Source organism: Leptonychotes weddellii, chromosome 9, assembly GCF_054177405.1.
Source record: "Leptonychotes weddellii isolate Sample4059 chromosome 9, ASM5417740v2, whole genome shotgun sequence".
In the NCBI taxonomy this organism is placed as follows: Eukaryota; Metazoa; Chordata; class Mammalia; order Carnivora; family Phocidae; genus Leptonychotes; species Leptonychotes weddellii.
In genome coordinates, this window is record NC_138377.1 from 64979334 (window position 1) to 64995232 (window position 15899).

The 15899-nt window shown below is 49.0% G+C and overlaps 2 protein-coding genes across 4 annotated transcripts in view; both read left to right on the forward strand.

Annotated features, from left to right (window-relative positions):
• RBM23 (RNA binding motif protein 23) overlaps positions 1 to 8689 on the forward strand; it is an 11747-nt gene extending 3058 nt beyond the window's left edge. The window contains exons 2-15 of one of the 3 annotated variants that reach the window (XM_081830775.1): positions 1180 to 1337; positions 2094 to 2169; positions 2768 to 2868; positions 3554 to 3601; positions 3722 to 3895; positions 4154 to 4207; positions 4356 to 4473; positions 4571 to 4723; positions 4809 to 4946; positions 5351 to 5416; positions 6892 to 7087; positions 7179 to 7298; positions 7391 to 7475; positions 7559 to 8689. In XM_081830775.1, coding sequence (XP_081686901.1) covers positions 2104 to 2169; positions 2768 to 2868; positions 3554 to 3601; positions 3722 to 3895; positions 4154 to 4207; positions 4356 to 4473; positions 4571 to 4723; positions 4809 to 4946; positions 5351 to 5416; positions 6892 to 7087; positions 7179 to 7298; positions 7391 to 7475; positions 7559 to 7562 — 1323 coding nt within the window. In that variant the 5' untranslated portion in view covers positions 1180 to 1337; positions 2094 to 2103 and the 3' untranslated portion in view covers positions 7563 to 8689. Of the gene's footprint in view, positions 1 to 1179; positions 1338 to 2093; positions 2170 to 2767; positions 2869 to 3553; positions 3602 to 3721; positions 3896 to 4153; positions 4208 to 4355; positions 4474 to 4570; positions 4724 to 4808; positions 4947 to 5350; positions 5417 to 6891; positions 7088 to 7178; positions 7299 to 7390; positions 7480 to 7558 lie in introns of those variants that run through there. The other 2 variants (XM_031017263.2, XM_081830776.1) reach the window with 2 other exon arrangements.
• Positions 8690 to 8797: 108 nt separating this feature from the next.
• SLC7A7 (solute carrier family 7 member 7) overlaps positions 8798 to 15899 on the forward strand; it is a 90855-nt gene continuing 83753 nt past the window's right edge. The window contains exon 1 of the mRNA XM_081830772.1: positions 8798 to 10864. The gene's annotated coding sequence lies outside the window, so the exon portion shown is untranslated. The remainder of the gene's footprint in view (positions 10865 to 15899) is intronic.

Below are 15899 nucleotides of genomic sequence, written 5' to 3' on the forward strand. Positions count from 1 at the left end.
TAAAATTTAAGGCTGAATTATAAAGTACAGGAGAGAGAGGTAACCTGATAGAATTGACAAGACGTTAGACTTTGGGTCAGGAGACCTTAATCAAGAGTCAGCGCCTCCATTTAAGCTTTGTGGTTCTGGGCAGTTCACAAAACCTGTTCTTTCATCGTGCATTGGACCTGATAGCTGCTTTTAGCATATGTTACCTTTGATTGTTAAATAAATGTACAGTGTTATTATAATAAGTGATTGAGTTCACTGTTTTTATTTTAAGATTTTATTTTTAAGTAATTTGTACACTCAACATGGGGTTGGAACGCACAACCCTGAGATCAAGAGTCGTAAGCTCTACTGACTGAGCCAGCCAGGTGCCCCAAGTTCACTGGTTCTTAGACACACCTATTTGATTTTAATTTGGTTTCCATTTTAAGTCTTAAATTTGGCTCCAGGTAATTTTTGTTTTGCTCTTTCCAAGAATCTTGTCTCTGTAACAGGTTTAGTACAGTACCTAGCAATATTAGGTACTGTAGGAGTGATTAGTCATATTTTTATATTACTTATTTTATATTAGTTATTACTTTTGTACTCCTGTTTTATTCTTAAATCACCAAAATAGGCTATGGGCTCTGAGGGCAACAAGGACAGCATCAGTGGATGATGCATTAGCTGCTTTAAAGAGGACAAAGGTCTTGTGGATATGGAAAGTCTGATTATGATTAGCCTCCTTGCACAGAAGTTCTTCAGGTTAGTTGGAGGTTTTTTTTTGTTTTTTGGTCAGCTTTATTGAGGTATAATTGACATAAAATAAAGCTGTCCACATTAAGGTGTACAGTTTGATGGGTTTTGATGTTTAAATATCCATGAAACCATCACCGCCAAAACTTTCTTCTGCCCTTTTGTAATCCTTTCTTCCTAGCCCCTCTCCACCTCCTCCTATCCCTAGGCAACCACTGATCTGCTTTCTGCCAGTACAGTTTAGTTTACATTTCCTAGAATTTTTTCCTATAAATGGAAGCACACAGTATATTTTTGTCTTATTTCCTTCACTCAGCATAATTATTTTAAGATTCATGCGTGTTGTGTATATTGATAATTTGAGACCAGTATTTTTTGAATAATTTATCCTATTGGTTTTGTTTGATGTCTTGTTTTTCTTTTTTCGTTTTAAGATTTTATTTATGTATTTGACAGAGAGAGCTCGAGTGCGTGCACAAGCAGGGTGAGCAGCAGGCAGAGGGAGAGAGAGAAGCAGACTTCCCGCTGAGCAGGGAGCCGAGCAGGGGCTCTATCCCAGGACCCTGGGATCATGACCTGAGCTAAAGGCAGACATAACTGACTGAGCCACCCAGGTGCCCCGATATCTTCTGGGTTTCTTTTTTTATTATTACTATTTTTTTATTTGATGGGCCTGAGGTGGACAGACTTAGGAAAGATGGTTGCTAGCTGTGAAAGCTTGGGGGAGGCAGAAAGTCTTACCCTTCCTGCCTAGACAGGCTTCAAGGGTGGAATTGGTTAAGCCTGTCTTAATCATTATCTTTCTGAGTTACCTGAATTCTAGTTGGTGTTATATGGGAAATGCTTAGCGATGAGTCCCCTAATTACTGATGTTTGTGTGGGGGATGTGGGGAAGAGCTTAGGGCAGATCTGCATTCTGGTGTTGTTTTGTTTTGTTCCTGATTTTTAGTCTTACATCCTTACCTTTTTATTGGAAATATGTGCTTATTTCTATGATTTAAGTTTAAACCAGTTATTTATACAGAATTTTGAACTGTAGAATGGAGGCCTAGTGTCCATTGTCAAGTGAATAGTAATTTTGAATGCCAACACTTTTTCTTCACAGGACAGGGTCTGTATTGTATTTTGTTTCTATCTAGATATTTATTTTCTTTCTAGACACTTTACCTTTTCAAAGCCACAGAGCAAAACTAGTTCAGATTTAAAGTGTGCAAAAATAAACCTAGAGTAAGCAACAGCCAGGAAGATGTGGAATTCAAGAAACAGAACTGTATATTCTCAAGTCTATGTCTTGGAGAAGGAAGGGAATGTAGGGTGCCAGAAGGGGAGGAAAAATATGAGGTTCTTACATATCCACGTCCTCTCCTCAGGTCTGCTACGATGGCGTCCGATGACTTTGATATAGTGATTGAGGCCATGCTGGAGGCTCCCTATAAAAAAGAGGAGGTAATAATCCCCATCTTACTGCTGGAATTGGGTTAGTAAGAAGAAGCAGTTATAGATCATCAGTTTCAATACTTTGTAAATTCTTTTTCCCTGCTTGTTTATTATGTATCGTGGCTATTCGTGCAAGTCATAGTTTTTTAGTAAGCCCCACTCTCCAGCTTCTGTACTCAGAGGCATGCTGACAGAGGCGGTCCCAAAGCTGGGGCAAGGGGCGGGAGGAGGTGGGGGGGAGCAGAATGTGCTGGGAATAAGTGCTCTGCTCAGAACTCTCAATGACACAGTAGAAAGTCAGTGTATCTCAGACCTAAATAATTTCTCACTCTCCTGGGAAATGGATGTCAGTGGAACAGATGTTGGGTAGCTCAAGTTTTGACATCAAAATCTGTCACTCTGAGCTCTTCTTTTTGGGTGGTTTCCTTCCTTCTTCTCTTATTCCCTTTGTTAGGAGATCCGGGTGCTCAGAAACTGGCTAGATAATTGTGAACTTTGATTTCACAAGCTTTCTTCTCTGTCCACTTTTGTTCTTTTGTTGCCCATTGGAATGTGTATGTGTCTGCCACCTTGTACCTGGTGACATTTTTCCTGGCAAACCCCTCAGGATGAACAGCAAAGGAAAGAGGTTAAAAAAGATGGCCCTAGCAACACCAGCACGAGCAGTAGCAGCACCAGTGGGAGCAGCGCCGGTGGGGAGGCAAGCAAGTAAGTGTGGCATGAGGAAGTGGGTCGGCAGCTTGGGCAGGGGAAGCAACTGCGTCCATCGGAGAAATAGCCAGAGCCAGGGAGGTGGTTGCTTGTAAGACTGCTGATTTTTAGTGATGGCTCTACTGGGTCCTGGGAATCATGGTGACTTGGTTTAATGATCTTCTAGTCTTCACATTCCAGCATAGACTTGTGGCTCTCTTCTACCATCATCATTCTGTTTCAATTGAATAAAATAGCCAGGGGACCCCTGATTTGGAAACAACAACTTTTGCTGGGCTTTGGGGGGAAATGGCCACTTCAGATGCCTGACAGCATTCAGGGCTGTGTGCGAGTTGGTGCTCCTGTGAACTCCTGCCAGGTCATCTTGGGCTCTTTGGTCTTTTTTTTTTTTTAAAGATGTTATTTATTTATTTGACAGAGACACGGCGAGAGAGGGAACACAGAAAAGGGAGTGGGAGAGGGAGAAGCAGGCTTCCCGCGGAGCAGGGAGCCTGATGTGGGGCTCGATCCCAGGACCCCGGATCATGACCTGAGCCGAAGGCAGACGCTTAACGACTGAGCCACCCAGGCGTCCCGGGCTCTTTGGTCTTTTACTGCTGTTCCACCTGGCCTTTCCGTCGTTCGTTTTCCTTGGGGGAGAGAAGATCCTCTTGATAATGAGAATTTATCTGCTCCTTCACAGGAAGAAGAGGAGTCGGAGCCATAGTAAAAGCAGGGATAGAAAGCGCAGGTCAGTGGTTCTGGGGGCTTTGGGGCTTTGAGAATTACTCTAAATGGGAGAGCTATCCCTCGGAGGCCGGAAGAGGTTGGTTTGCCCTTTAGCAAACTCAGTAGCGCCTCGCACCTGTAGCCGCAGTCGGGAGCGGGACCGGCACAGGCGGAGAAGCAGTCGGAGCCGAAGTCGAGACCGGCAGCGTCGCCACCGCAGCCGGAGCCGGGACCGGCGGCACAGCAGTGAGACACGCAGTCGGGACCGGCGGCGTGAGGACCGCGTGCGCTACAGGAGCCCGCCGCTTGCCACTGGGTATCGCCTCTTGCTCATACGATGGTGGCCTTTGTGTTGGGGTCTGGGTAAACCCCCCGCGCTGTGGTTCCTGCCTGCGGGTGCTCACAACCCGATGTGGCGGGCAGGAGACCCTGGTACTGGAGGGGTGGTGGTGACAATTCCCACGTGAGATGAGGTGCTGCAGTCTGGTTTTCTCGTGCCAGAAGACCAAGCAGTGGACCAGCGCAGGTGAAATCGGATGACACGATTTTCCGTTTGTCATTCTCTGTTCCATAGGCGCAGGTACGCACACAGTAAGAGTCCTCATTTCAGAGAAAAGAGCCCAGTCAGGTGAGTTGATACTCTTCCAGGGACTGTGAGGTATGACTAGAAAGCCGTTTGAGCCAGAATACAGGAATGTGTGGTACTGGAGGGGAGCTGGAGAACAATAACCATGTATCGGGAGCGGGCGTCTCACCAGATTGTACTCGCTCTTCAGGGAGCCCATTGATAATCTGAGTCCCGAGGAGCGTGATGCCCGCACAGTTTTCTGTATGCAGTTAGCTGCCCGCATTCGGCCTCGGGACTTGGAGGACTTTTTCTCTGCTGTCGGCAAGGTAACCCTCCCCCTGCCTTAGCTTTCTCCCACGTATAGCTGTCTTCTGTGCATTCTCCTTTATGCCCAACTCAGGATTTCCTTCTTGCCCTGGATAGGTTCGTGATGTCCGAATCATCTCTGATCGGAACTCCCGGCGTTCTAAGGGCATCGCCTACGTGGAATTCTGTGAAATCCAGTGTGTGCCGCTGGCCATTGGGCTGACTGGGCAACGGCTGCTTGGAGTGCCCATCATTGTCCAGGCTTCACAGGTGAGCATGTTGCAAAGCTGACATGAGAAGATGGCCTTGGAGGGAGGGGGTGTGGGATGCGATCCATCGGTTCCTCCTCGCCTAGGCTGAAAAAAACCGACTGGCAGCCATGGCCAACAACCTGCAGAAGGGCAACAGCGGGCCGATGCGCCTTTATGTGGGCTCCCTGCACTTCAATATCACGGAGGACATGCTCCGGGGCATCTTTGAGCCCTTTGGCAAAGTGAGTAGAAAGTGAAGGAAAACTCTGAAGGGAATTGGAGAAAATGGGGAGGGTGAGCCTGTCTCTTCTGCCTGACCGCGATTAACCCACTGCATCCATCAGGACGCGCGGATGGGTCCGTGCCGGCAGAGTTAGGCTCCATCTTCATATTCCAAGTGCTCAGTATGCAGATGAGTTAGGCACCGTGAGCTCAAATAATGGGGTCCAGATTCAGTAAGATGAGCCAGGAAAGGTGTTTTGGAAAGAGGTGGTCTTTGTCTCTTTTTAAAGAGAAGATTTGGAGAGTTAGAACTGTTAGAGGTAGTTAGAGGTACAAAGTTAGAGGTAGTTTGAACGGTCAGGCAGGAAAGATCAAAGGTGGGGGTTAGCCCAAAGGTTGCTAATAATTTCTCCCTCTTATACAGATTGATAATATTGTCCTGATGAAGGACTCAGATACAGGCCGTTCTAAAGGTTATGGTTTCATTACGGTGAGTCTCTGGTCTTTAACTTTTGAATTTCAGTGTGGGTTTGTCCACTTGTCTGATTTTGCAGCTTAGCTTCATCCTCCTCCTTTAGGAACTGTCTAAATGACCCATAAGCCCTGGTGCCTGAAGCCTGGACTAGCCTTCTGCCCCTTGAGATGAGTGCATTGCTTGAGATCTTGACTTTGCTCCTGCACACTGTCAGTGGCCCTGGTATGGGGGTGTCCAGGAGTTCAACCAGCTTCCCTGGTGCCGCAACTTGCTCTTTGGGTAATAGAAATGATTTCAGGCTGCAGCTAAAAGGTTGGGGGCATGAGGGAGGTTAGGTGTGGGCTTTTATAGACATGGTATGTTTTCAAGGTAGGAGCAGGAATAGGGATTTATTTATTTTCTCTGGCAGTACCCCATCTGAAGCAGTTTCTCCATTGAGAAGTATCTTTATATTCAGAGACCGCTATAGGGAGAATAGCGAGGCCATGTCTTACCTTTTCCTGACACTCCCAACAAAATTGCTTCCAGTTCCCATAACTGGTTCTTCTAGCCCTGTGTGACTCCAGGCTGAGGACTGGCTGCCGGCCACAGAGTCTCATAGAAGCTGATATTTTCTAGGTTCAGTCCAGGCAGCATACACCCCCCGCAGTTGCCTGCAGGGCAGAGGGGAGATAAGTTGTGTTCTACCAGGGGTATTGCTCACCTCAGAAGTATCCAGTGAAGGCAGGCCACCACCTACACCACTTGCCTAGGAATTGTCAGTACCACGTGCCAGGCCCTAGGGCAGGTGCTACCAGAGGAAACAAAGCCAGCCCTGGTGTTCACGGTGGCAAGTACCTCTTCTAACTCCTTGGTGACTCAGATGCAGAAAACCTTTTGTGAGGCTTTTTTGCCCTCGTGCTGCCACCTTTTCGGTCATTACCCTTGACACTTCAACAGCAGACTGGAATCTTCTCTGTACCAGGCTGCTCCCGTGCTGCTGGGTGGTAGAGCTCTGATCAGCAGCGCTGGTGGAGGCGTAGGGGTGGGGTGCAGTCTTGCTCCCCATGCCAGGGTGCACTCCCTCCTACGGCTGGGCTCTGGAGTTCCAGATTCCTACTTCTTGACTGAGAATTGAAACCGACTAGTCTTGAGGGCTGCAATTAGAAAAGCCCAGGAACCTTGACTCTCAGGCTGTCTTTCTTCCATTGATATGCTCATTTGTGAAGCAGCGTGTAAGGGTAGGCCACCCTATAGATAACAGACTTTTTGCGTTATTAGGTTCTTAGTGCAGCTGGAAGTTGGAAGTGATTGCCATTGAGTCAGTTGGAAAAGGTCCTTTTCACATGATCATTTTGGGGGGATGGGGGTCACATTCCCTGGGACAGAACAATTTGTGCCACAGTGAGCATGCAATTTCCTGGGATAGCAGGACTAGGTGGTGGTAGCAGGGCTTTGTGAGCATGTCCGTGGCCAGGAAGTGACTGATACACAGCCTGGGTTTCTTGTAGTTCTCAGACTCTGAGTGTGCCCGGCGGGCCCTGGAACAACTGAATGGCTTTGAGCTTGCTGGCCGACCTATGAGAGTTGGCCATGTGACCGAGCGACTGGATGGTGGCACAGACATCACTTTTCCGGATGGGGACCAGGAGCTGGATCTGGGATCTGCAGGTGGACGTTTGCAGCTCATGGCCAAATTGGCAGAAGGTGGAGAGAGTTTCTCTGCAGAGTGAAGAATGTGGGGTGGAATTTCAGATCAGGAGTTGGGACTTAATACCAACTTCTCTGTCCCTTTTAGGCTCCGGAATCCAGCTGCCTAGCACAGCTGCAGCTGCTGCCGCCGCCGCCCAGGCTGCTGCCGCCTTGCAACTGAACAGGACGGTTCCCTTGGGGGCCCTGAACCCTGCGGCTCTGACTGGTAGACTTGGACTTGGGAAAGGGAGGAGGGGTTGGGGCCTGGAAAGAGGGAATGCTCTGTGCTCACTAACTCGTCGCGCCTCTCTCTTGCAGCTCTGAGTCCAGCCCTGAACCTTGCCTCCCAGGCAATCGCCTCCCAGTGCTTCCAGCTTTCCAGCCTCTTTACCCCTCAGACCATGTGAGTCTCAGGGTCTGGCTCAGTTTAGCCTTTGGTTATTTTCTTTCCTTTAGCTTCCCATTGATCTCTTCTCCTTGCCATAGGTAAATCAGTGGCACAGTACACTGCCTCCCTGTGCCTCTGGGTCCTGCCACTCCCTTCTCCACATCGACCTTTCCATGGCGCCTTCTCCATTTTGTGGACCAAGCCATCCTGAGCGCATGGACGTTGGCTCTGCGGGAATTGGGGCCACCCTTGGACTCGGGAAGAGCTCCTGCCCAGGGCCCCATTGGGAACAGACTCTGCTGAGCAAAGCCATTAGTCGAAGAGGACAGAATCTGCACCAATTGAACACCTGTTTCTCCGCATATGTTGTTTTCTGGGGTGACCTTCATTGCTCTTTCCAACCACCTCTTGGTGATTCCTCAATTCTTCCCCCATTGGGAAGGCCCTAGGGCATTAACTGAAGGAACTAACCTCTCTCCTCTTCCTATATCTTTTCCCTACAATCTGTTGAGGAAAACCCTTAAGAACTCTGGTCCAAGAGGACTTTGGAGTTTGGGGTTGGGGGCAGTGAACCTTGAAGATGTTGGCTTGCTGCTGCACAGGCCTGGAAGATAGCGTGGACATGCGCATTGTGAAGCCTGCCTTAAGCCTCAGCCTGGGGCCAGAACTGCATCTTGCTGGGAGGTGTGGGAGTGATCTATCCTGCCAGTGTCCTGCCAGGCATTTTGGATGGTTTAGGGCTGGGGCTTTCAGGAGTTCAGTGAAAGGTGGGATACCTTTCCAATATCTTCCATCTTCCTTTGTATAGTTGTCCTTCCTCCCAGGTCCTTCCTGTGGCGCAGGGTGGAAGGACGGAGAGGAGGCTGCTACTCTCTACCATTTCCCATGTGCCTCTACCGTGGGTTCAACCCCAGCTATTAAAGCTGCTCCTGTCCCCTGCCTGGGCACATGTGAGCCCTTTTCATTGGTTTTTATACCCCTGTGTCTGTGTACATAAAATCTATATGTATATGTATGTGTGTATATGTATATGCACACACACCTGCATATGTATGTACGTATGTGCATACATACATACAAACTTTGTGTAAAAGGCAAGCTCCACTGTTGTGGTGGCTTCTGCCCATATGTGTGTGGTCTCTGTCCGTTGGTGTGTCTGATGTTAATAACTTCTCATGAGCCAGAACCGTGAATGGTTCTAGGGATATAAAACATTTGTAATGCCTTTATGTTTTTTCCCTTTATTTTCATTTTGTTTTCTCTAACCTTCCTTAGAAATTAAAATGGACAGAAGGCACACACCTGGATGGAGTTCCCCATCTGTCTGCATTATACTCTCAGCCCCGTGGGTCTCCTCCATAGGTCTTCATCTTAACTATTCCCCGCCCCCTCCCCATCTTAAATATTTCTGAACCTACCTTGTCACTGGACACACTAACAGTCTGTCCCTGCGCCTAAGGACAGATCTTGTCTTCCCACCAGATGGCAGTGTGACGGTAGCACATTTTGCACCTTCGGCTAGAGGTGTTTCGTGATCTTGAGGAGTTTAAGTGCCAGAGAAGCCGCCTAAGTTCACCAGTCTTACCATTAGTCTCAGTGCCCGCCTTTGGCTGTTTTGTAATGGAACTTCCAGTCCAGTATCCACAGGGGTTTGGGCCTCATACATCAGGGCTCCCCAGGCCCGAAGTCCGCTATTCCTCAGTCAGTCCCCTCAACTCTTGCTTTTCATATGTGACTCTGCTTGGGGTGACACAGGCTTGGGACCAGTGAATTCCAGAATGCTGAGTATTCCAGGAATTGTCCTGAGGAAGGGGATGTGCACATCTTCCTCCACCTGCTTTGTAAGGCTTATGACAAGGGGCCTGCCTAGGAACCTGGCTCACTAGGTAGGGACCAGCCAAGAGAAGAATGTCTGAAGTTCAGGGGCAGAGCTCTGTGGGACTCCTTCATTCTCTACCCGTCTCTATGGCAACAGAATGTTAAGACTTTATTGTCATGCTAAAAATACGGATAATTGCTGTTAGGTTTTAATTTGTCAGCTCTCAGACTTCTAAGCAGAGTGATGGTTTTTCGTGATACTAGCTTCTGGGGTTGCTTTTCACACTGAAGTATTAGGTACTTGGCACCTGCTTGTGGCAGAAAAGGCCACTGGGACCCAGAACTAGCTCTTGATCTCCCCTCAGCGCCGCCTGCTATAGCCTCCTTGCTTCTGTTGCCTTTGCCGCCACCCCCACCCTTTCCCTGTCCTGGTTTGCTCTCTGGGCCCAGGGGGAGGGAAGGAGGATGCATTGTTTTTAGGTAATAGCTGGCTAGGGCCCAGTCCCCCTATAGTTATTGATTTGGCTGCTAATGCATCCTGAAAAACAGTGTGGACCATTTTTGTTAGTTATCCTGAGGCTTGGGACCAGGCTTCCGCAGGGCAGTCTTGAACCCCTCCAAACTGTAGATACCCACAGGCTTTGCCTGCCTCCCTGCCTTCATCAGATGGGTGCCCGTCTCTGCTTGGCTTCCTTTCATTCCCATGCCTGCCTCCTTGGCCTGCCTTCACTTTGCTTCCTTCCACCTCAGTTCTCCCCCCAACCCTTCTTAGTTCCTCATACAGCCTCTTGCTGGGGGAGAGACAGTGCTGGAAGTGAGGAAACATCTAAGACAACTACTCTAGTCTAACCCATATAAGGTGACAGCAGCTAGTGGGTGACAGCCAGAATCACCACATGTGACTCAGTGCCTTCTAGTTACTCATCCCTGCATTGGGGGTGGTTGGAGTAGAGAGGAGGGGGCAGCAAACAGCCTCCTAAGGTGAAGGAAACCTTCCTGAGCCTCTTTTGCCTGGGCATAGCGGCTCAGGTGTGTAGAGAGGCTGGCCCAGATCCTCTTCTAGCGCAGAGTTGCCCAGCTGTCCTCAGTTCTAAACAGGAGACGTTCACCTGACTTAGGCTTCTGTCTTCTCTAAGGCAGTGGTATTTCCTCCTTGTTCTTTAAACTTAACGTGTGCTTGAAATTGCGTTTCTGCCTACTTCCTTCTTAGGCTCCAACAGCCCCCAGATGTGAGTGACCAGAGGAAGCAGGGGTTTGCCCTTTGAACCTTTAGTCCTGGTGCTTATCAGGAAGGGAAAGGAGTTTACAACTTGAAGGGAGATGGTGAACCACAGCCTCTCCTTTCTCTGTTACAGAAGCAGTGTGGTGAGAATGAGGAAGTAATGGACGGTGAGGAGAGGCTGTGCTGGCTCCGAAAAGTGGGAGGTGATATGATGGTAATTGTCGGCATTGGTGCAGGGCTGTTGTGGGTTAGGCATTGTTCTAGTCACTTCCTGTGCACTGAGTTCTTAATCTTCACAACGACCCTCTGAGGTAGACTCTGACCATCTTTACTTTGCGAACAAGGAAACGGACACCCAAAGAGGGTAAGTAACCTGCCTTGTCATTACACAGCAAGTTTGGGATTCCAATCCAGGCAGTCTAGCTTCAGATTCCTAGATCCTAATCTGAGCTTGCCCCTCCTGGGAGCCAAGGCCTGGGAGTCGCTTTTTCCACCTCTGTACCCAGAGTTCTCAGTATGTCCTGAACTTTGCCACTTCCATGTTTGCTCATCTTGTTCTCTCTGCCCCTCTTCTGCTAGTCGGAATCCTCCCCTTTAAGACTCTGAAGCTTTGCTAGTTGATTTCCCTTTTCAGGATTCTTTGTCCTGTTACAAGTCTCATTCTGCCTTTATTTACAGTTCTGTATAAACTCTATTAGCAGATGATTATAGCCTGATAAGGCCAGCCATAGACATGTCTTCTTCATTATTGCTTTGCTTTGCACGTATTAGGTGTCTGTCGAATTAATTCCCTCTCTGTTCAAGTCAGAGCTAAGCTCTCTGATGCCCGTCCCTTCTAGCCTGCTTTCCCTGGCATCCTCCATTCCTTCCTCACCCCTCCAGGAGAGAAGGCAGCTTTTACTCTTTTTGGTGTTACCATGGTAGCCTCTGATGCTTTCTGTCAAAAATGCTGCTTGCCATCCAACAGAGACTGATGTTTCTATGGCAACCAGGTGAAGTCGCTAGTCAGCTGGATGCAGGAAAGGAGTTCTGGTCTCAGAACTGGGTCTGAACCTTCTGGCTTCAAACATCCCTTCTCTTCCCTCCCAACTTTTGCACTTTATATCCAGGACGGATTTGCTCTCCGTGTGCTCTTGGTGGAGAGAGCTCTGTGAGAGGTGAAGCAGACCAATTTAAATCATCTGGGAAGGTGGAGGCAAGGAAAGAGCTGATCAAAGCTCACTTTAAAAGTTGGATGAGTTCTGTTAGCTTTCCCACATGATCTCCTCTCAAGAGCCCTTAAGGAGTTGGCTGCAGTTACTGGAGGGCCATTAAGCAGTTATTTTTGAGGGCAATGGTAGATGGATGAGGGGCCTGAAGACTGGAAAGGAGCCAGTCCGTGCTGGCTTGCAGGGGGGGGAAGCAGTGACCTTGGAAATCAGAGACTTGTCAAACTCTAGCCAGTGTTCCAGGAAGGAAGGGAGCTTTCATCGACTTTCAAGCATCGTGAAAGCCTACTTGTTTAGAATGGGTAGTGCTGAAATGGGTAGTGCTGAAAATTAGCCTTTTCTGAACTCCTGGGCCCATCCAAGCCAGGGGGCGTTCACTGTCCCAACAGAATGGCCCTGCTCCGGAGCAATGCCACATGCTCCAGATGGCTCTGCTGTCACAAACCAGCTGAGTAAGCTGGGCGGTTTGTCACTCTGTGACTTGGACCCCTCATGTGTGAAAAGGAAAAGCTAACAGTAGCACCTGTCTCAGGAACGGTGTGAGGCTGAAATGAAACAGTCCATGGAGAGGGCTTGGAACCCAAGAGCTTGTCATTACTACCGGCCATCATTATTCCTGTTCCTCCGAATGCCGACACACTGCACTTCCTACCTGACCTCAGAGAATGCTCCGCATAGGCGGGGAGAGAAGTGAGGGTGGCGATGGTGAAAGCAAATCTTCATTGTTCTGGACTGAAGTCCCCGGCTCACACGGTCCTGGGTCACCAACAGCCTAGATTTCAGAAAAACAAGTCCCACTGGCTCAATCCCTTTTTGTGCCTGAAACTATAAATCAGAGGGGGCACCTGGGTGGCTCAGTTAAGCGCCTGCCTTTGGCTTAGGTCATGACCGAGCCCCGTGTCAGGCTCCCTGAGCCTGCTTCTCCCTCTCTTGCCCCCCCCCCCGCTCGCTCTCTCTCTCTCTTGAGTCAGTAAAATCTTAAAAAAAAAGGCCAAGGTGATTCTCTCCCTAGCCACCCTGTCAGGTACCTTCAGCATGCCTCTTGCCCTTTGCTTTGGCCAGGGAAACCCCGCAGTGTTCTCTGCTGCCACCCTTTGCTTAGTGCCCCTCCTCACCTGCCACAGGTGTCCTGTAGCACCTGCCATCCCTGGTCTCCAGAGCTCTGACGACTTCCTTTCAGAGAAATACTTTAAATCAGCACAGGTCCTCTGCCTAAAGACAAATTAGAACTGGGACAAAAAAATGGAAAACTGTGCAGTATAATACCATCACTTAGGCTTCAGTTGCCAATCTTCCTTCCTCTTCCCCCAATACCCCTCAAAACAACAAATCTAATAATGGGGGCTACCTATGAGGGTTACCTGTGAGTCCTTTGGAGGCAAGTTGGACCTTGTAGACGGCAACTTAAAAATGTTTTTCTTTTTTCTTTTTATTATTTATTTATTAAAGATTATATTTATCTATTAGAGAGAGCATGAGCAGGGGGAGGGGCAGAGGGAGAGGGAGAAGCAGACTCCCCACTGAGTGGGGAGCCCAAAGCAGGGGTCCATCCCAGGACCCTGAGATCATGACCTGAGCCCAAGGCAGACACTTAACCAACTGAACCACCCAGGTGCCCCTCTTTTTATTTATTTTTTAAAGTAATCTCTACACCCATTGTGAGGCTCGAACTCATAACCCTAAGATGAAGAGTCACATGCTCTACCAACTGAGCCAGCCAGGTGCCCCTTAGATTTGTATCTCCGGGGCGCTGCTGTGCTTTGAGTAGTCAGCAAGCTGTCTGGGTACCTGAATAAGGGATCAGGACACAGATTGTAAAAGAACATTACTTCCATGGCTCATTTCTATATTTGACAAATTACAAAGATACTTGCATTTGCATTTAGTCCTCATGACCATCCTACAAGGTAGGTATTGTTATCTTTACTTTATAATTGGGAGAGCTGAGGTCCAGAAAGGCAGAGAGATTGAGAGTGACTTTCTCTATCCAGAAAATAGTGGGACTGAGTACTAACTAAAACGCTTGCAAGGCTCCCACTGAGTTTGTATTCGCACCTTGGGTACCAGGCCACCAAACCATGGAGCATGGCCATCAAGAGTCAAATAGATGAGGGGCACTTGGCTGGCTCAGTTGGTGGAGGGTGTAACTCCTAATCTCAGGGTTGTGAGTTTGAGCCCCACGTTGGGGGTAAAGATTACCAAAAAAGAAAAAGAAAAAAAATAGATGACGCGCCTTGAGCATATCCATCAGAGAGCCACCAAGATGATAAAGGACTAAGAAGCAGGATGCTCTTATCTGGTTTTGGGGCCCCTTGACAACTCAGCTGTACCATCCCCTCAAGTTTTGCTGCCTTCTCACAGGGAGGGTCTTTATATCACGCAGTGGGCCGCCCACCATGTCTCGTGTCTCTTGTGCATTTGCTCACGTAGTTTCCCCACGGAGTTTTTTTCTTCTTTCCCCCATCTAGCTACAGCCTGCATATATCCTTCAAGACCCAGTTCCTAAAATCTGTCTCCAAATTCGGTTTCTTCTGTTCAGAATTCTTAGAGCACATGACATAGCCCCCAGATAGTCAAAATGCCCAGTTTGCTGCTGTTGACCCCCTTGTCCCTTCTCTCCAGCTCAATTGTAAGCTCCCAGAGGGCAGGAGTAGTGTCTTACCTGTATTTGTTTTTCCCATAGGGCCCAGTGCAGTGACTGGCATTTGGCAGTACTTGAGGGGAACAACAGGTATTTGTGGATGGATGTCCAGGAAAAATGGACTTAGACTGATGTGGATAGAACTGTTAGATTACTGAGATGATGTATGCATGGGTGGGCTTTCTGGGAGTGAGGGTTTAACCGAGAAGACTTGTGAAATCCCCTTCTGTGACTGGCAGGCTTTTCGAAGAGGAGAGACCTTGCCCCAGTCTCTCTAGAGAGGGTTAGATGCAGCAGGGCATGAAGGCCCAACTCTGAGCAGAGGCTAGAGCAGAGGGATGCCTTCAAGACACAGGACCGGCGTTGCCTCCGGCCCCTCAGAGCAAAGCACACACACTTCCTGCTGTTGGCCCATCAGGACGCCTTGTGGGCCAGGGACTGCGGGGGTGGCAGGGGCTGGCTCGTAAAGGGGCGCAGACAAAATCACAGTGGTTAAGAGGAGCACGAGGGCGGAGAAGACCTTACCTGGCAGAAGCAGCTCAGGCCCCAGGGCCCTTTGCTGATCTCTCCCACCAGCGGATCAGCAGCCCGTGCGACTCTGCCTCCATCAGAGAGAGGGAGAAGAATGGCCTGGCTCTCAGAGAAGACCCCACCTTCCAAGTCTGGGGGGAGCGTGGCTTCAGCTTCCGTCTGTTCTGAGCTCGTCCCTGTAGGCGTCTGGAGGGAACGCACAGATGGGTTGGGCTGATGGGGCTGGCTGAGTGAGGAGGAGGGAGGCTGGTGGTGTGTGTGGCACCCCTCACAGGGGAGGCCCTGCCACCACCATCTTCAGTATGCATATTAGAAGCTTCAGACACAAGGCCCAGGCACTGGGCCTTTTTCCTCATCTTTTCCTTTGGCTACATTTGACCAAGCCCTCTTCCCGGGGCGCCTGGCTGGCTCAGTCAGTAGAACACACTACTCTTGATCTCAGGGTGGAGAGTTTGAGGCCCACTGTGGGCATAGGGTTCACTTAAAAAAACCAGAGCCCTCCTCCCTTGGCAGAACCACCGCATGTTCGATTCCGGTTCTTGCGCTGCCTCGGTGGCGGCTGCGTCTCCACCTGCCTCATCTGCTTATCCCCAGGACCCTCTCTCTGGTCTCTCTTCTTTCTCTGCAACTTCAAGACTTTGTTTTAAGTTATTTCCTTTTTGAACAGGTGATATATACCATAGTTAAACATTCGAACAGAAGAAAAAGAGCATCCATTGAAAAGTAAACCTCTCACACTGGTCCTCCACCCACCCAGTTTCCCCATCCCAACAGCAATCAGTACCACCCTGGGTTGTAATTTGTTGGGTCACAGACCCCTTTGGCAATCTGGTAAAATCTGTGAACCCTATTCTCAGATGCACGACTGCACAAACACATCAAATTGTCCCACTTCACAAATATCACAGACCTCTAAGGCCCATGTGTGGTTTGAAGCTAAGGATCCCAGCCTGTACTGTATCCTCTTCCTCAGTGCCTCCTTTAGCATAATTTGTGGGTCCTGGTGCAAAATAAAAATG